The following is a 20,415-nucleotide window of genomic DNA, read 5'->3' on the forward strand; positions in this document are numbered from 1 at the left end:
CTGACTCAACGTTTTCTCAATCTGATATTAACCACTAAACGTGGCTTTGAAGGGATCTCCTATCACTAGTGACAGTACTATATGTCATTCCCTCAGGAAAACATCCAAGTCTCAGAGTTTTTATCTGCCACCTGCTTCATTCTATGCAGTGCTCTTTTTAGGTGCTGTTTGGTTAACTCACCTACTTGATTTAATCTCTCCCTCACCTCCAATACATACTCTAAGTGTGAGATCTCCAACTTTGTTCCTGTTAATTTCTCTTTGATTTCAAAGGGCCTCTCATTTCATGCCCGAATATTAACTCGAAGGGAGTAAACTCAGTAGGTTTGTTTGGAGCATCACTAATGGCAAACAATACGAATATGATACTTTCATCCCAACCATTCGGGTAATCCTGACAATATGCTCTCAACATGGTCTTCAAGGTCTGATGCCACCTTTCTCAAGTTCCCTGGGATTCAGGATGATATGCACTTGATTTAAAGTGCTGTATACCTAAGCTATCTGTGACCTGCTTAAATAGCCTTGCAGTAAAATTAGACCCTTGGTCCGACTGAATCTCTCCGGGTAGTCCATACCACGTGAAGAAAGCTACTAACTCGTCTACCTTAATACTCGTTTGCCTTAATACTTCGTAATGGACTTGCCTCCGGAAATCTGGTAGACACAGCCATTATGGTTAACAAGTACTGGTTCCCACTTTTAGTTCTCAGGAGGGGACATACACAATCAATTATAACCCATATGAAAGGTTCTTCAAATGCGGGAATTGGCCTCAAAAGTGCTGGTTTTATTACCGCCTGTGGCTTATCTACTATTTGGCATGTATGACACGAACAGCAAAAGTTAACCACATCCTTGTGCATTCCAAAACAATAAAAATGTTTTTGTACCTTAGCCTGAGTTTTTCGTCCACCTAGATGACCTCCTACAGTTGGTTCAATGTGCTACCCATAACACTTCCTGTCTGTATGTTACCGGCAACACAATTTGGTGCACTTCGGCCCATGTCTCTTCGGCACTAACCTGCTGTGGTTTCCATTTCAGTTTTAGGATTCTACTTTTCAGATAATAGTCCTCAGGAATATTCACTGCCTCCTTTTTGGAAAACACATCCACATATATATCTTTTATTTTCTTCTCTTTCTGTTGCAATCCCATAGCCCTTCAGGACTAGACACTGCTGTCTGACTCTCTGCCTGTTCAGGCTTTTCCTGCATTACATTAAACAGGGTGTCCGCTAACTGAGCCTCAACTCCTTCATCTTTCTCTTTAGTTTTTGCTTAGTGCTGTCACTTATGATGGTGGGATTTTGTTACTACATAGTTTGGGAAAATACTAGGATATTTTTCTTTTAACTCTTCAGTTTTGTGATCTTCTTTGGGCTTCTCTACAACAAGGGTGTCACTCCGACCTTGCAACCTGCTAAATCATTCCCAAGAACAATATTTTTCTTTTAACTCCTCAGTTTTGTGATCTTCTTTGGGCTTCTCTACAACAAGGGGTGTCACTCCGACCTTGCAACCTGCTAAATCATTCCCAAGAACAAACTGGATTCCTGAAACTGACACTCAGTCAATCACTTCCACTTTACTTCCTCAGTCTTGAGCTGGCACTCCAATCTGATCTTACAGAGGAAAGCTAAATTTCTGACCATCAAAATGAGTGCAAATTCACTCATCTCTTACTATTAGAGACTAGTTAGATCTTGTATCTCTCAAAATTATAACCCCTTGCCCTCTTCCCTTGTTCTTTCTGAGGAAACTTTACCCACAGAGGCGAATTCTTCATTGAGATCAGGTACTAACTCCGTACCCAGCCCCTGCCTAGGCTGTGCACTCTTCTGCAGCTCCTCGGCTCTTCTTGAGGTTTCCTTTACTACTTTCACTAATGCCACTGGCTTAATGTCTTTGACCACATCTTTTCCCACAGTGCCTTTCTTTAACGAATAGCAGTGTGACTTTACTTGTCTCACTTTACCACAGTGGAAACACCTGAGGCCTTTCACCTCCTTCCCAAACTCTTGGGCTTCTTTTTTAACCTGTGGTAAACACTTACTAGTGTTGTCTACTCTGTTTTATAGTGTACAATCTACCCTTCTCCCAACTTCTATTCCTCACAGGACAAAATCTGGTTGGAAGTGTGTCTTATGCACCAACATCTGCTAATTCTGCTGCCCTTCTCACTTCCCGGACTTGCTGTTCATCCACGTGAATTCTTACCATCTCTGGAAATGAGATTTTAAACTCCTCCGGCAGAATAATCTCTCTTAGAGCCTCATTGGTCTAAACAATCTTTAAGGCTCGCACCCATCTACCAAATTACTATGTTTAATTCTTTCAAACTCAAGATAAGTCTGTCCTGGTTCCCTCTTTATGTTTCTGAACCGCTGTCTATAAGCTTCTGGTACCAATTCATAAGCACTTAAAATAGCCTGTTAGACCTCTTCATAATCTCTTGACCCCCTCATCAGACAGCGCAGCAAATACCTCACGAGCTCTGCCTACTGTTTAGTCTGAACTAGCATTACCCATAAATCTTTGGACTACACCATCTACCTAGCCATTTTACAAATGAAATAAAAAAGGCTTCAACATCTTTCCCATCCAAATGTGGCAGAGTTTTGACATATTTATATATATCACTACCTTCTTTTTTAATTTCCATCCTGTTAATTTGACTTTGCTGACTAAGTGACAACTTCTCAAGTTCAAAATCTCTGTCTGTTTGCTCAGCCAAGAACCTTCTCTCTTTTTCTCTCTCCCTTTGTTTATCTTCTAACTCCATTTTCCTCAATTGTAATTTAAGTTCTTCCAACTCTACTGCACTTGTCTGTTTCTCTGACACACCTAAGTGTACACACCTAAGTGTTTGAGTAATTCCCTTACAATTTCAGTTTTACTTTTGTCCTTGGTTAAACCCAATTCTAACCACTTTGCTAATTCTAAGAGTATGGTCGTTTCTTTTCTTTCTAAACTTCCTTGGCAAATTCGGGAATCATCTTCAAACCCTAGAACCTTTTTAGCCATTTTAAGAGCCATTTCTCTCACTTTTAATTTAATTGACCGCAAGTAACCGGAATTAAACAAATTGTCTCACCTACGTTTTATTTAAAGATCTAAGAGACTAACCGGCAAGTGTTTAAATCTATTGGGCTTTCTTTGTACCCCAAATCTATTCAAGTCTGACCAAATCTCAGAGTGGATCTATCTAAACCTGTTCAAACCTCTGACGAGTGCCCAAACTGTTTTGACATGGGGTAAACCCTTCTGCTAATTTAAACCCAACACACAGAGAAGTTCACCTCACACCATAATCTGTTAAATTTCTAGAGGCAAAGAACTATCCCAGATTTCACGATTTAAAGTAAAAATAAACAATTTTATTCTTTGAGTCCAACAGAGAATATTAAAACCACTTCTTTCTCTTTAACCTATCTTTTACCTCCTACTTTACAATACCGGTCTGATAAAAAACCCCGATTAAGATTTACAAAAAAAAAATCATGTTTCATAACTAGTCAGCTTTGTCTACTCTCATTTGTAGATTTTCCTCTGTAAAGTTTTCTCTAGGTTGACTTCGGTGTTCTGCTGCACAAATTTCTTATGGACAGGTACTCTTCCGAGAGCTATTCTGCTAGCAGTCCATACGTTGGTTTTCTTTGCAATTCTCCCTCTAACTGTTCAAAATGTCCAGTTTTATACCCCGAAACATCAGATCATTTCAGTAGTTTGATGTCATAAAAACAATAAATTCAAATTTGATTGGATTTTGGTATCTGAGTTTGAGTTTCTTTTTGCTCCATGGCAATACAGCTTAACTATTTGTTTCAACCAACTGTTACATTTTTAAATTGTTCAGGACACTCGGTGATTTCAGTCAGTCCTTGCTAGCTTCGTCTTTCTCTTAAATTATACTACATCTCTAAACCTTCATAACATCCTTCATATACATTTTTCAAAATTAAAAAAATGCTTGGATAGTATGATGGGCTATATGTTGCTTTTAGAATGTAAAGCTTTTTGGTGCAATAAGATGTAGGCTTTTGGTGCTGGAAAATTGAGCTGTCTTCCACCTTTTGAATATTTATGACACAAATAATGGAAAGAAAATTACCATCAGATGTAAAACAAGTTAGATACTGCCTCTGAATTTTATCATTGATCCCAACTTCAGAAGAATATCCTCTGACAAATAAGTGTAATATTTTATTTTGCAAATTAGCCTTGATCTAAGGTAGTGCTTCCCAAATATTTTTCTCCAGTGACCTCATGTTGATGTTTGAAAGTTGTTGTCACCACATAACGTGCTGTAGTGTGGAGGAAGGGGCTTATGAGCTGTGACAATGCCCGTCTGTTTAAGCTGCAGTGCTATAAACATAAATCACCTACATTTTCATTGGTTTTTTTGTGGAGCAAGGATCAGATCTGAAAGGTCGATTAATTAGGCCACATCTCCATTTCATCAGAAAGATAAATAATTTCTCTATATCTGTGCGACATACAGCTGTTTTAGTACCATTTTATTGTTAACAATGTTTTTGGTCGAGTTAGTAAATCATGCAAAACCACAGAAGGCCATTTCGTCCTTTGCTTGAGTCAGATTTTGAAAGGCCTGTCAAAATAGGCCCAGTTTTCTATCTGTTCTCTGTACTTTCCAAACACTTAATTTTTCAAGTCATTCAATTATCATTTAGAAGTTATTATTGAATGTCCATCTTTCAGTATTTCGGGCTCTGTGTTCTAACAACTGAAGGCAGATTTTTGTTTTCACAGATGGATCAGTATTGTGATGGGATGTGATTTTGCTCTTGATAAAATCTGATTTTCATACCAACAATTACAATCCAACCTGCCAGATTACTACACAATTGGTGAAGATGAAAATAGGTTTTGATAACTTCAGAAAGAGAAGGTGATACTAAATTTGTTTGCAAGGATTTCTCCTCTCAATTACACATTTTGTCCTTTTATTAATAACATTCTGACTTATGGTTATTCATCCAGAGTATTCACTTGCCCATATAAGAACATAAGAACTAGGAGCAGGAGTAGGCCATCTGGCCCTTCAAGCCTGTTCTGCCATTCAATAAGATCATGGCTGATCTTTTTGTGCACTCGGCTCCACTTACCCACTCTCTCACCATATCCCTTTATTCTTTTATTGTTCAAAAACCATTATCTTAGCCTTAAAAATGTTTACTGAAGTAGTGTCAACTACTTCACTGGGCAGGAAATTTTATAGATTTACAACCCTCTGGGTGAAGAAATTCCTTCTCAATTCAATCCTAAATCTGCTCTCCTACTTTTGAAGCTGTGGCCTTTTGTCCTAGTTTCACCTGCAAATGGAAACATCCTTTCTACTTCTATCTTATCTATTCCTATAATTTTATATGTTTCTATAAGATCCCCCTCATGTTTCTAAATTCCAATGAATATAATCCCAGTCTACTCAGCCTCTCCTCATAAGCCACCCCCTCAACTCTGGAATCAACCTAATGAACCCTTCTGCACCCTCTACTACATCTTTTCTCATGTAGTGCTACTACGTCTTTTCTCAAGTAAGGAAACCAAAACTGCATGCAGTACTCAGATGTGGCCTCAGCTTCAACATAACCTCCCTGCTTTTAAATTTCCTTTAGCAATGAAGGACAGAATTCCATTTGCCTTCCTAATTAGTTGTTGTACCTGCAGACCAACCCTCTGTGATTCATGCACAAGGATACCCAGGTCCATCTGCATAGCAGCAAGCTGCAACTTTTTAACCACTCAAGTAACAGTCCTTTTTACTGTTACTCCTACCAAAATGGATGACTTCACATTTATTAACATTGTATTCCAGACCTTTGCCCACTCACTTAAAGTATCTATGTTCCTCTGCAAAGATTCACAGTCCTCTACATACTTTGCTCTGCCACTCATCTTAGTGTCATCTGCAAACCTTCACAAACTACACGTGGTCCCCAACTCCAAACTATCTATATAAATTGTGAATAATTGTGATCCCAACACTGATCCCTGAGGCACACCACTAGTTACTGATTGCCAACCAGAATAGCACTCATTTATCCCTACTCATTGCTTCCTGTCAGTCAACCAATCCTCAATTCACGCGAATACTTTATCCACAATGCCATGCATCTTTATCTTTATCTCTTGTACTGCAGCACCTTGTCGAAGGCCTCTTGGAAATCTAGGTACACCATATCTACTGGGTCCCCGTTGTCCACTTTGCTCGTAATGTCTTCATAGAATTCCAAAAGATTAGTTAAGCATGACCTGCCCTTCATGAACCCATGCTGCGTCTGCCCAATGGGACAATTTCTATTCAGACGTCTTGCTATTTCTTCCTTGATAATAGACTCAAGCATCTTTCCCACTGCAGAAGTTAAATTATAATTTTATAAGTCTATACTTATAGTTCTATTATTCCCCATCTTTGGTCTACCTTCCTTTTTAAAAAGTGACGTCACATTTTTGTTTCCCAATCTGCTGGAACTGCCCCAGAGTCCAGTGAATTTTGGAAAATTATCACAAGTGCACTTGGTATTTCTCCTGCCATCTATTTTTCATTTTATGTATTTATAAAAACTTTTGCTATCTGTCTTTATATTCTGTAGTTTTTTTTTGTCATGCTCTCTTACTTTACTTTATAGCTCTTTTTGTGGTTTTCATTGGATTCTGGGTAATCCAAGATGGAGGACATGAAAAATTTCTGGCTGTAAGAGCTGCTCTTTATTTTAAGGTATTTTAGGTGATTTCCTCGAATTCCAGGAGCAGCAATTATTGTTTTATATGCTGTTGCATTGTTTTGGAACTTTGGAATAAAAAAAGTCAAAACAACAATAGTTTTAAAAGGGAGAAGAGCAGACAAAGGAAGCACATGGTGAGGACAGTGCAGGAGAGAGAGAGAGAGAGAGAGAGAGAGAGAGAGAGAGAGAGAACCTGCAAAGTTACCGCCTTTGCTGTTTGAATTCGTGTATCGCTGGACATCGGAGTTCATCTGGGAAAATTAACAAACAGTGAAATTCACAACTAATCTTGGAAGAACTGTTAGCGAAGTTCACAGAACAGAATCAGATGAGTTAATTGTTGTTTTAAGTCTGTCCAAGAGAAAGGCTGTATTAGTGAGTACAGTGGGTTCTTTCTTGATTATATGTTTGTGGAGATAAGTCTCTTGATTAAACTTAAAATATAAGCCATAGCTATTAATTTAACCTGGGGCAGTGTTTGTAGAGGAATAAGATGGTGTTATTTTCTGAGTCTGTAGATTGTGAAGGAGCAAAAATGGCCTTTGCCGTGATATGTACTTCTTGTCAGATGTGGGAGTTTAAAGAGAGTTTAAGGGTTACTGCAGATTATACCCCTTAAATGCTGTTCGATGCAAATCTTATCAGATCGAGTGGATTGGTTGGAGAGACAGATAGAAGAGATGAGGAATTTGCAACAGCAACAATATGTGATGGATGGCAGTTATAGGAAGGGGAGGAAGTCTCAGATACAGTCACATAGATGGGTTAACTCCAGGAAGGGTAAGAGAGGTAGGCAGATAGTGCAGGAGTCTTTTGTGGAGATACCAATTTCAAACAGGTATGCTGTTTTGGAAATGGAGGGGGTGATGGATTCTCAGGGGAACGTAGCAAGACAATTTTCTGATTCAGTATGTGGATGTACCTACTAGAGAAGGTGCAAAACTTGACCTACTCTTGGGAAATAAGGCAGGGCAGGTGACTGAGGTGTCAGTGGGGGGAATCACTTTGGGGTCGGCGACTATAATTCTATTAGTTTTAAAATAGTCATGGAAAAGGATAGACCAGATCTAAAAGTTGAAGTTCTAAATTGGAGAAAGGCCAATTTTGACGGTTTTAGGCAAGAACTTTCGAAAGCTGATTGGAGGCAGATGTTCGCAGGTAAAGGGACAGCTGGAAAATGGGAAGTCTTCAGAAATGAGATAACAAGAATCCAGAGAACGTATATTCCTGTCAGGGTGAAAGGGAAGGTTGGTAGGTATAGGAAAAGCTGGATGACTAAAGAAATTGAGGGTTTGGTTAAGAAAAAGAAGGAAGCATATGCCAGGTATAGACAGGATAGATCGAGTGAATCCTTAGAAGAGTATAAAGAAAGTAGGAGTATACTTAAGAGGGAAATCAGGAGGGCAAAACCGGGACATGAGATAGCTTTGGCAAATAGAATTAATTGAGAATCCAAAGGGTTTTTACAAATATATTAAGGACAAAAGGGTAACTAGGGAGAGAATAGGGCCCCTCAAAGATCAGCAAGGCAGCCTTTGTGTGGAGCATCAGAAAATGGGGGAGATACTAAATGAATATTTTGCATCAGTATTTACTGTGGAAAAGGATATGGAAGATATAGACTGTAGGGAAATAGATGGAGGAAGTGCTGGATATCTTGAAACGGTTAAAGGTTGATAAATCCCCAGGACCTGATCAGGTGTGCCCGAGAACTCTGTGGGAAGCTAGAGAAGTGATTGCTGGGCCTCTTGCTGAGATATTTGTATCATCAATAGTCACAGGTGAGGTGCAGGAAGACTGGAGGTTGGCAAACGTGGTGCCACTGTTTAAGAAGAGTGGTAAGGACAAGCCAGGGAACTATAGACCGGTGAGCCTGACCTCAGTGGTGGGCAAGTTGTTGGAGGGAATCCTGAGGGACAGGTGTACATGTGTTTGGAAAGGCAAGGACTGATTAGGGATAGTCAACATTGCTTTGTGCGTGAGAAATCATGTCTCACAAACTTGATTGAGTTTTTTGAAGAAGTAACAAAGAAGATTGATGAGGGCAGAGCAGTAGACGTGATCTATATGGACTTCAGTAAGGCGTTCAACAAGGTTCCCACTGGGAGACTGATTAGTAAGGTTAGATCTCATGGAATACAGGGAGAACTAGCCATTTGGATACAGAACTGGCTCAAAGGTAGAAGACAGAGGGTGGTGGTGGAGGGTTGTTTTTCAGACTGGAGGCCTGTGACCAGTGGAGTGCCACAAGGATCGGTGCTAGGTCCTCTACTTTTTGTCATTTAGATTACAACAGGATCTGGATCAGATGGGCCAATGGGCTGAGAAGTGGCAGATGGAGTTTAATTCAGATAAATGCGAGGTGTGCATTTTGGGAAAGCAAATCTTAGCAGGACTTATACACTTAATGGTAAGGTCCTAGGAAGTGTTGCTGAACAAAGAAACCTTGGAGTGCAGGTTCATAGCTCCTTGAAAGTGGAGTTGCAGGTAGATAGGATAGTGAAGAAGGCGTTTGGTATGCTTTCCTTTATTGGTCAGAATATTGAGGACAGAAGTTGGGAGGTCATGTTGCGGCTGTACAGGACATTGGTTGGAATATTGCATGCAATTCTGGTCTCCTTCCTATCGGAAAGATGTTGTGAAACGTCAAAGGGTTTAGAAAAGATTTACAAGGATGTTGCCAGGGTTGGAGGATTTGAGCTACAGGGAGAGGCTGAACAGGCTGGGGCTGTCTTCCCTGGAGTGTTGGAGGCTGAGGGGTGACCTTATAGAGGTTTAAAAAATTATGAGAGGCATGGATAGGATAAATAGACAAAGTCTTTTCCCTGGTGTCGGGGAGTCCAGAACTAGAGGGCATAGGTTTAGGGTGAGAGGGGAAAGATATAAAAGAGACCTAAGTGGCAACCTTTTCACGCAGAGGATGGTACGTGTATGGAATGAGCTGTCAGAGGATGTGGTGGGCGGCTGGTACAATTGCAACATTTAAGGGGCATTTGGTGGGTATATGAATAGGAAGGGTTTGGATGGATATGGGCTGGATGCTGGCAGGTGGGACTAGATTGGGTTGGGATATCTGGTCGGCATGGACAGGTTGGACTGAAGGGTCTGTTCCCATTCTGTACATCTCTATGACTCTGTTGACCTTCAAAGCTTTCCCAATCTTCTAGCTTCCCACTGTTCTTGGCCACTTTGTATACCTTCTCTTTCAATTTGAAAGCCTCCCTTATTTTCTTAGACAGCCATGTCAGATTACCCCTTTCCTTACAGTCCTTCCTTTTCACTGAAATATACTTTTGTTGAGCATTTTGAAAAATTGCTTTGAAAGTCCTCCACTGCTCGTCGACTGTCCAACCATAAAATTTTTGTTTCCAGTCTACTTTAGCCAAGTCCTCCATCATCCTATTGTCATCTCCTTTATTTAAGCACAGGAGCCTGCTTTTGGATTTTACCTTCACGCTCTCTATTTGTATTCTAAATTCAACCATATAGGTTGAATTTAGAATTCAGAATTTAGATCGATCCCTCCAAGAAGTTCCCTAACTATGAGGTTGTTAATTGTTGCTCTCTCATTACACAGGACCATATCTAGGATAGCTTGCTCCCTTGTCAGCTCCATTCCATACTGTTCAAGAAAACTATCACGGATACACTCAAAGACCTCCTCCTCAAGGCTACTCTGACCAAACTGGTTCGACTAATCGACATGTAGATTACAATTCTCCATGATAATTGCCATACCATTTTTACAGGCGTTAGTTATTGCTTTGTTTATTGTTTGCCCCAATGTGATGTTATTATTTGGTGGTCTGTAGATTATGCCTATCAGTGACTTTTTCTTCTTAAAATTTCTAATTTCCACACAAACGGATTCAACCTTATTCTCCGTAGAACCTATGTCATCTCTCAGCACCACCCTGATGTCATCCTTGAATATCAGAGCTACACCACCTCCCTTACCTTCCTATCTGTCCTTCTGAATAGTCTGATTCCCCTGGATCTTTAACTTCTAGTCTTTACCATCCTGTAACCATGTCTCTGTAGTGGCTACTAAATCATATTCATTCGTGATGATTTGTGCTGTTAACTCATCGACCTTGTTACGAATGCTACGAGCATTCAGGTAAAGTGCCCTTATGCTAGTTTTCATGCCCTCATGATTTCCAACATCCCTAATAATATCTCCTGAGTTATCCTTCCTTTTTACTTCTTTTGTAGTCTGCCTTGTACTTAAACCCTCCTGCGCACATGCTAACCTGCTGTTTACCTTTTTATTTACCATCATACTTCCTGTCATTTTTCCTTTCCCTTCCACCCCGCCACCCACTCACTAATTTAAAGTCCTAGTGACCACCCTATTTATGTGTTTCACGAGAACACTGGTTTCAGACCGATCCAGGTGAAGACCGTCCCATTTGTACAGATCCCTCCTGTTCCAATACTGATGCCAATGCCCCATGAAATGGAACTCCTCTTTCCCACTAATCTGGGCTACTGGAGAATTATCTTACTATGTATTTAGTGAGTTTAGGCATTTTAGTTTTTGCCTGGTTAGTATTTCATTTAGACAAAAACAAATTGGTCTTTGGGACTAATTTTTCAGCTAATAGTTTAATTTTATGTAACCCAATTATAAAAATGAATGGCAGAATATTTGAGGCACATAAAAATGGACAAGGTTTTTTTTAATAATAAGCAGTGTAAAGAATAAAACAAACAGTTGTAAACAAAGCAGTTAAAATAATCAGCATTAACAAATTACATAGAGAAATATAGAACACAAGCTGAAAGTTTTATGTCTATATTTCAGAGAATTGAAGTAGTACAAAAGGCAGAAATATATTTTCATTTTGAGATATGGATTCAAATCAACCAGATTGATGCCCTGTGTAAAATGAGTTGTGATTGTCTGAACAAGCCTCCTTGTGAATGCAGGTCTATCCTAGAAGGCTCCCTCCCCCCACCCCAACAACTTAGTTAACTATCATCAAGAGACTAGGTGGCCTTCTAGATGGAAATGTTGCTTTTTTGAGATCGGGGCTAAATTACATTGTTATGGAAGATTGCAGGGACCTTTTCCTCAAAGATTGAAATGGAAAAAGACTATTCTTGGTGAGCACAAAAGTGCACCTGATCCAAAAGATCTATAATTTTATAGTATACAGTACAGGTGTCTTGATCTTCCTGGCCTAAGGAAATCAAACAATCAGCTTCTTGCTTCTACTCATTGACTGAAGATTGTGTGTGTGTGCTTGGAAATTGAGTGAGGACAATGATGAATGCAAATAAGATATAATAGGTTGAAAAATGGTTGCAATGTGTCTATTTTTGTAACATATAATAGCCAGAATGCATGTCAATGTAAAAATATTAGTCCCATTGTTAAATTGGTGGATACCTAGATATAGGATATGAGACCTAATGAAGGATCTAATCCAAAAATTGTCCTTTCAACTTCATTTTGCTCCATCACTGGTGACTGAAGTTTCAATCACACAATCTATTCTTCATTATCACCCTAAACCCCTCTATGTCTCCACATCCCTCTCCTACTTTAATATCCTCATTAAGCCCTACCTTTAAACCAGCTGTTTAGTCACCTCTCTAATATCTGTTCTTTGGTGAGGACTTTCTTTAATGTTCTTCGAATATCAACAAAAAGCTTTGAATATACAATTTTAGATATATCTTAGTTTCAGGCATATTTAGAGAATTCTTACTGTACAAAGTTAAACTATTCTGTTTAAAAGGTGTGAATTTTATAAGGAGACACTTCCAGTACATTATTTCATGCCTGCCATTCAGAAAAAGACCATTTATTCCTATTTGTTAAACAAATTTCTGCCCATTCCAAAACACTACCCCAATCCCGTGCACTTTACTTGTACACATTATTCTCTTTTGTAGGGTTTTTCTGAAAGCATTCAAAAGATACTCCCAAATGGGAAGGAGTGAATGCATTCACCCAACACATAATTTTCATTGAAAACAAAAAATGCTGGAAATCTGATCAAGGGTTATCTAGACCCGAAATGTTAGTTTGCTTTCTCTCCATGGATGCTGCCTGACCCGCTGTGATATCCAGCATCTTTTTTTCAGTACAGATTCCAGCATCTGCAGTAATTTACTCCTACATGTAGTTTTAATTTTCAGTTTTGGAGATGCCATTCTGGATTCAAAATGTTCTACCTGAGTTTCTCCAGCACTTCTTGTTTTTATTTAAGATCCCTAACATCTGCAATAAATTGTTTTACCATATAATTTCACCCTCGAATGCGTGCACTTACAAAGTCATCCGCTGTTATATCAGGAGGTTCTGAAAAACAAAAAGAAATCTGAGTTAAGATGTTTAGAATGCCGTTCTCGGAATCTTGAGCTCACTAAAACTAACCTCATAAACAAGTAATAAATATCGCAAAGGTCGACTAAAACGCAGAAACCAAACCACGGTCCTATTCAGCGCCTTAGAACCAACTGCCAGTGTTTCTGAAATTTCATACCAATCATCTCAAATGCTAACAGACTATATTTACTTGGCCTGTATTTTGCTTTATTTGCTGAAATTTTTCCTTGGCCCGTCGCCGAGTGACAAACCATAGGAGTAGGTTTGTGTATCTACAATAAAACCTATTATCTTCGATTTTCATATAGTGCGCCAGACTCTTCGTTTTACATTGAAACAGGTCGCTGAGCATCTCCCACGGTTCTCCGGATCAAACGCCTACCTACCAGTGGTCAGTTTGTCTGGCGATATCTTTCGTTTCTCCATTGATATAGTGCAATTTCAGAACCGAGATCAGGCAGAAAGCGAAGGGTTTATGAGAATTTGATGCTTGTGACCTTGTGCCTGTTTGGAGATTTTCCTGCGGGAATTCTGGATTGTGGACTACATAAGTTTCAGGCTCAGCCTCCCCTAAGCTTTTCCCGAAGTCGGTGATGTTGTGCTACAGCAGAGACGCACAGCGAGCAATTTGCTTGCTGTATAATTTTCGGCAAAGGGGCAGCGTGTTCTGCTGGACGTACGAAAACAAACAAGAATGAATGCTTTTGTACCTGTCTGGGTTGCTATGGAGCTGCACACAAAAGCGGTAAGCATGACCTGAACAAACAATGCTCCCACAATCCGTGTTCCATCACTTAGATACAAAGTTTTCTTACTTCGCGCTTTTGTGTGTTTGACCGGACAAAGGATAAATGCCAGTGAAAGCGGGGTGAGCGTGAATATTGTCACTCCAGTTAATAGGAGTGTCCCGGTGAAAGTTGTCGAATTGAAACGCTGTTGTTTCTTAATTTCCGAGGACCCTGGCTAAAGTGATGGAAACTGCCAGTGTCTTTTGTTCTGAACGCCAAGTAAGCCTATCAGTCAAGCGTCATAAAGCAAGGTGATATCACAAACCAGCGGAACGTGCGCCTTGTTGGTTTAAAGTGAGAGGAATGAGTTTACGGAAAAAAAAACATGCATTCGATACGTTTTCCAGCGTATCATATTTTGACTTTTTACGTTCAGCTTTGACTTTTCATAGTAGCATTCCAAAGGAAGTTTAAAACTAGTATCCGAGGTTGTTTCGATTAACATATGATTTGGAGAGTCGACGTTTCGGGCATAAGCCCTTCTTCAGGATTCCTGAAGAAGGGCTTATGCCCGGAACGTCGATTCTCCTGCTCCTTGGATGCTGCCTGACCTGCTGCGCTTTTCCAGCAACACATTTTCAGCTCTGATCTCCAGCATCTGCAGTCCTCACTTTCTCCTCCCATATGATTTGGAGACGCCAGTGTTGGACTGGGGTGAGATTTTTAACTAGAGTAACAAAGCTTGTGAAATTTATTACGTTACAAAGAAGGGACAGGTGGATGAGTTGTAGGTAGCGCCATCTGACGTTGCAATGTGGTTCTGTCACCTATCCAACAAAAGTAACGTCACCATAGTCCCACTGACATTAGAGAAAGACAATTCCTGGTGATTTAACCTGAGGGTTTAGATTAGATTAGATTACTTACCGTGTGGAAACAGGCCCTTTGGCCCAACAAGTCCACAACGACCCGCCGAAGCGCAACCCACCCAGACTATCCAACAAAAGTAACGTCACCATAGTCCCACTGACATGAGAGAAAGACAATTCCTGGTGATTTAACCTGAGGGTTATCATGTCTCAGATGAGATTTAGGTGATGGGACCTTCATGGTAACCTCAGCCAAAGCAGGAATTGAACCTGTGCTGTTGTGGGAGGAAACCGGAGCACCCGGAGGAAACCCGCGCAGACACAGGGAGTCGCCTGAGGTGGGAATTGAACCCAGGCCTCTGGCACTGTGAGACAGCAGTGCTAACCACTGTGCCACCGTGCCGCCCCTCGAGTTATCATGTCTCAGATGAGATTTAGGTGATGGGACCTTCATGGTAACCTCAGCCAAAGCAGGAATTGAACCTGTGCTGTTAGCATCACTCTGCACTGCAAATCAGCCATCCAGCCAACTAGATTAAAGGCTATGAAACTATTCACTATAATAGACATGGCTTATGGTGTCTTTCATATTTATCAACTTGAAAACATCTATATGCTAGGAATTAAAGAAAAAGCTTTTCGCATATTCTTTAAAACACATTATACATCAAGATTAAAACAAGCGTATGAATATAAAATAGTCATCAATGAATCGACAGACCATTCAGGAAAATGTTACTAGATAGTGTTTATAATACAGAAATCACCACAAAAGGAGCAGGTAAAGTGACAAGCACATATATATTTAAGGGTGAAGATAGATAAATACAAAAGAAAGTGGATTGATGGTGCTAGATAGAGTATAGGAAGAGGCTCATGTGGAACCCAAATGCTGATGTGGACCTATTGAGCTGTTTTTCTATTTGTATGAACAATGGTCCAACCTGCCAGGTCTGGTTAGCATGATTGCTGCTCAACCTAGAAGTACTCAACAAAAACACCTGATGCATGGTCCTCCCCCATCCACAAAGAAAGTCTTTTAAAAAAATAGTCAGTTCAGACAAGCTCATTTGATTTTCAATTGCAAATCCAGAATACTCCAGCACAGCTAGTATCAAATCACATATTTAATATGTCTGGACGTCTTATTTCTTTCACCTCACATTACAAAGCAAATATCTTCAGAACAATGAGATTTACAAACAATGCAACAATGTACAGGAGCAAAGGCAAACCCAAGACAAGATTATTTTGAACTTTGCAATCTCCCACCATTACTACTGGGCTACCACAGAAAAAATGTCATATGCATAACACCAAACAAAATTAAAAGACTGGTTTAAATCAGGAGTCAGAATGAATATTTACATAATTAAAAAACAACTTAAGTGGCTATAAATTGAGGGCCTTAGTATAGCATTAGATAATCTTAGAATATGGTTGGATAGACGAGGTTTATTTTCACAGGAATGCAGGAGATGGAGGGTGATCTGATGGAAGATTAAAAGATTGTGAATGGCATGGACAGATTGGAAAGTATGAGGCTTTTTCCCCCCACAGTGGAGGGGTCAATTACTAGGGTACACAAGTTCAAAGTGCAAAGGGTGGGGGTGGCCTTGAAAAGAAATGTACGAGGCAAGGGTGGAGAGTACCTGGAAAACGCTGCCAGAAGAGGTGGTGGAAGCAGACACAATAGCAGCATTCAAGAAACACCTGGACAAATACACAAGTAGGAAGGCAATAGAGGGATACAGATCCTGTAAATGAAGTCAATTTTAATATGGAAAGGCAAAGTGTTTCGGCACAAGTCTGAAGGGTCAAAGGCCCTGTTCCTGTGCTGTATTGTTCTTTGTAATATTTTGAGAAATTCTGTTTTCGATAAAGCTATCAATTTAAACAAGATTTACATTAGGTGTGATTGGCAACTTGCAAATATTGAACATCAATTTTGATTTCTTATGCTATGCCACATGATCAACTAAAATGACCAGGATAGCAGGCATATGGAAAACATTAATAACTGAGACCCATTCCAAATCATACAGTATGCAGACTTGGAAATGTGTAATTCCTTTACAGTTGCAGAGTTAAAATCCTGGCAATCGCTCCTAATGACACTGTGGAAGCATCTACATCAAATACTGTAGTTCAAGGCAGCAAAGTCATGAAAGTCATTGCAAAATATATTATCTACCACACTTGAAGGAAAATGGGTAATTTCCCCGTTAGCACAATTTGGTTCATTTTGGGATGCCAGGTTTTTCTAATTCACAGCTGAGGAAGACATTATTTTTGTCCTGGACCAGTGGGAAACCAGCAGAAGTTAACTGATGTGCATATATTAAAATTTATGTAGTCTTTGGACTTTCTGCATTGATACAAAATTGGAAAATGTATTAGTCTAAATGCTACTTCTGAATAATCATACGTTTCAAACTGAGACATCAAATATCAGTATTTTATAATCCTACCATACAACCAAGAAGGTCCACTATAGAATTGTAAATTATTCAATTCTGGTCAACTTGCTAAAATAGTATGCAGGTCAAGTTGGATAAAGAAATAATATTTGGTCTTCTATTTTCCTCCAAGATGTATTGTAACTTGCACTTGTCCACATTCCATTGCTTGGAGCCAGAAGTTTAGTGATTGAGATTGGTAAACATCTGTCTCTGGCTTTCTGCAGTGCTCCAGCAAAATTCAGACAAGCTGGAACCGCAGCACCTCATCTTGTTTGGGGACCATGCAGTCTTCAGGACTTTATATTGAGTTCCATTATTTTAGAACCTGAACACCTTTACCCAAGCCACAGTCAAGATCCTATCATGAAATAAGCTGCTTTCAGCATAGCCAACCATTTTCACCTCGCTATGGTCTCCATTATCAGCTGAAATTTCTCCCTGGCTTACCATTATCCATCCTTTTGTCTGCCTGTCACTCACTCTTGCTGGATTACATAACCCTCTATTTTCTTGTTCCTTCCCCACTCGGTCTTTAGTGTATATTCTACCTCTTTCTAGCTAGGAAGCATTCTGGAGAAGGGTTACTCTGCTTTCTAACTGCAGATGCTGCCACGCCTGAGTTTCTTCAGAAACATCTGTTTATGGTGGAAATTGCATTGTTTAAAACTGGACATTGTTGACCCTGTAACTATTACAATGACTGAATCATTTTGGCTATTCTTAAATGGTTTTTGATAGATTTCATTCCCATGTAAGAAATTAAAACACCACAGTTAAGCTGCTATTCAAGCCAGAAAGCGCATTTTATTCTACACAGTACAAGATACTTGTACTCAAGATAAAGGATTCAAGTTTCATAAAGGATAAGCATGTGCAAGTAACTAATGACCTTGATTATATCCATGAGGAAAGAAAATACTGGAAATGTCAGGCAATATCTCAAGTGAGGGGGGGGCGGGGAGAAAGAGAGGCTCAATACTAGAGATCTCTTGAGAACATTTAAAAAAAGCACAATGCACTAAATTAAAGAAAACCAAAGATAGGGAGTCCAGTCATAGAATAGTTCCTTGACAAAGAAAAAAAATGAGAAAGACTAGTACATTCCAAGGTGGTTCCCGATTTACAAACATCCTACTTATGAACAAATCCCTTACAATTGTACATTAATATTAAAAGATCTGACACAAACATTTCCTGTTACATAAGAATGGCTATTGTAAATTGCCTTGTACCATGTTCCGACTTGCAAACATACTCAAGAACTGAATCAGTTTGCAAACCAGGGACTGCCTGTACTCTGTAGTTTGATGGCGTTTGGATAATAATGATGAGGCAGATGTAGAAGGGCATTCGAATTTGAAATTCTAGAAGCATAAGAAGAAACATAGCAGAAATGAGAGTGAATGTTGAGAGTTCTAAGCTGCAGCCATGCTAGGACATAACAGCAGGCACTGGGCATGTATGCAATTCAAGATATTAGAAAAATATTCAAGACAGATAGAAACACCAAGAAAGTGATCCTGAAATAGCAATAGTGATGTGAAGATAGCAGGGATACTGGTGAGAAAATGTCAAAAGGAAGTGTGCCATCATGAGTTTTCATACTTGGGACACAAAGGGAAAATGGCGAGGATTATCAAGCAGGAAAAGGGTAGATGGAAAGCTACAAGTGCTTTAATTTTGGGTTGGGGAAACAAACAAAAAAAAAGGGTGTCTTTCCAGCAGTAAATTATAAATTTCTGATATCCAAAAATGAACTGAATAATGTGAGCAGGGAAACTACCAGTTTCTCTCAAGAGCACGCAGTAAAGACATGTCACAGAATCGAGAAATTTTGAATAAGCTATTGCTGCACTTCCCATAAATGTTACATTTCTTACAAACTACTAGCTGCTCACAGAATATTCACCACAGGTCTCTCAATCCCAGATCATTTATGACCATTACACACACTTTCCACAAGATAACCAATATGCAGAATAGTTTACAGAATGCAAAGTGATACATCATTTTAGCTGGCCATGTTATTTGTATTAGCTCTGGACATAAGTTTGCTTGCTGAGCCGGAAGATTCATGTTCAGACATTTCGTCACCATACTAGGTAACATCAATGAGCCTCTAAGTGAAGCACTGGTGTTATAACCTGCTTTCTGTTTGTGTGTTTAGGTTTCTTTGGGTTGATGTCATTTCCTGTTCTCAGAAGGAGGTAAATGGGCTCCAAGTTGATGTGTTTGTTGATAGAGTTCTGATCTCTGATGTCAGGGAGCAGACAAACACTCCAGAAACTCTAGCCATTCTCCCCTACAAAGACATCTCAGAAACGACTGCCAGAATACTCAGACCTTTTGGCATCATGGTAGCCCACAAACTCACCAACACACTAAGACAGCAGTTAATGAACTTAAAAGACCCTATATAGACAAGCAAAACTATCATTTACGAAATGCCTTGCAAAAACTGTAACAAACACTACATTTGGACAAACAGACAAAACTAGCCACCAGGATAAATGAACATCAACCAGCCACAAAAAGACATGACCCACTATCACATGCAGATGAGGAAGGACACTACTTTGACAGGGACAACACATCCATCCTAGGACAAACCAAATAGAGACATGCAAGAGAACTCGTAGAAGCAAGGCAGTCCAACCGGAACTCTCTCAGCAAATACATTGACTTGGACCCCATTTACAACCCACTGAGAAAAAGAACAGGAAACGACTTCACCACAGGACATGACATCACCAACCCAAGGAAACCTAAACATATCAATAGAAAGCAGATCATAACACCAGTATTTCACTGGAGGCTCACTGATGTTACCTCGTGACAAATCGTCTGAAAACAAACCTTCCAGTTCAGCGAACAAACTGACATCCAGAACCTCAACCTGAGCTACAAATCTTCTCAAACTTGCTATTTTTATTAGTGCAAAGGCTGATTTTTAAAATAACACTATATAACACCTTCCATATTACTGAAAGTTACCGCAAATAAAAACACAGACGTGAGCCAACGCTGTTTTTTTTTGCATCAATTTTATATAGAATACTAAATGTAAAGCTAGTTTGGTCTTTGACAATAGCAATGAATTAAATTGCATCTGCAATAAATAAGCTTGAAATGCCTGAAGGCAATGAAACTTGGCAAAAGCTTGAAGTTTTCAAAAACAAAATTTGAAGAATTTGGAGGCAAGGAAAAAATGCATTCACAACATTTTGAAAAGTTTTGTTAAAATAACTTTATTAAGCATACAGAT

General features: G+C 39.5%; 1 protein-coding gene across 1 annotated transcript in view; it reads right to left on the reverse strand.

The window, feature by feature from the left end:
- LOC122549486 (regulator of G-protein signaling 22-like) overlaps positions 1-13,740 on the reverse strand; it is a 145,351-nt gene extending 131,611 nt beyond the window's left edge. Inside the window, exons 1-2 of the mRNA XM_043689345.1 lie at positions 13,478-13,740; positions 13,036-13,064 (exon numbers count right to left, since the gene is read on the reverse strand). Of these exons, the coding sequence (XP_043545280.1) occupies positions 13,036-13,064; positions 13,478-13,517 (69 nt within the window). The 5' untranslated portion in view covers positions 13,518-13,740. The remainder of the gene's footprint in view (positions 1-13,035; positions 13,065-13,477) is intronic.
- Positions 13,741-20,415: the final 6,675 nt, after the last annotated feature.

The sequence above is a fragment of the Chiloscyllium plagiosum genome, chromosome 4, assembly GCF_004010195.1.
Source record: "Chiloscyllium plagiosum isolate BGI_BamShark_2017 chromosome 4, ASM401019v2, whole genome shotgun sequence".
Taxonomy (NCBI): Eukaryota; Metazoa; Chordata; class Chondrichthyes; order Orectolobiformes; family Hemiscylliidae; genus Chiloscyllium; species Chiloscyllium plagiosum.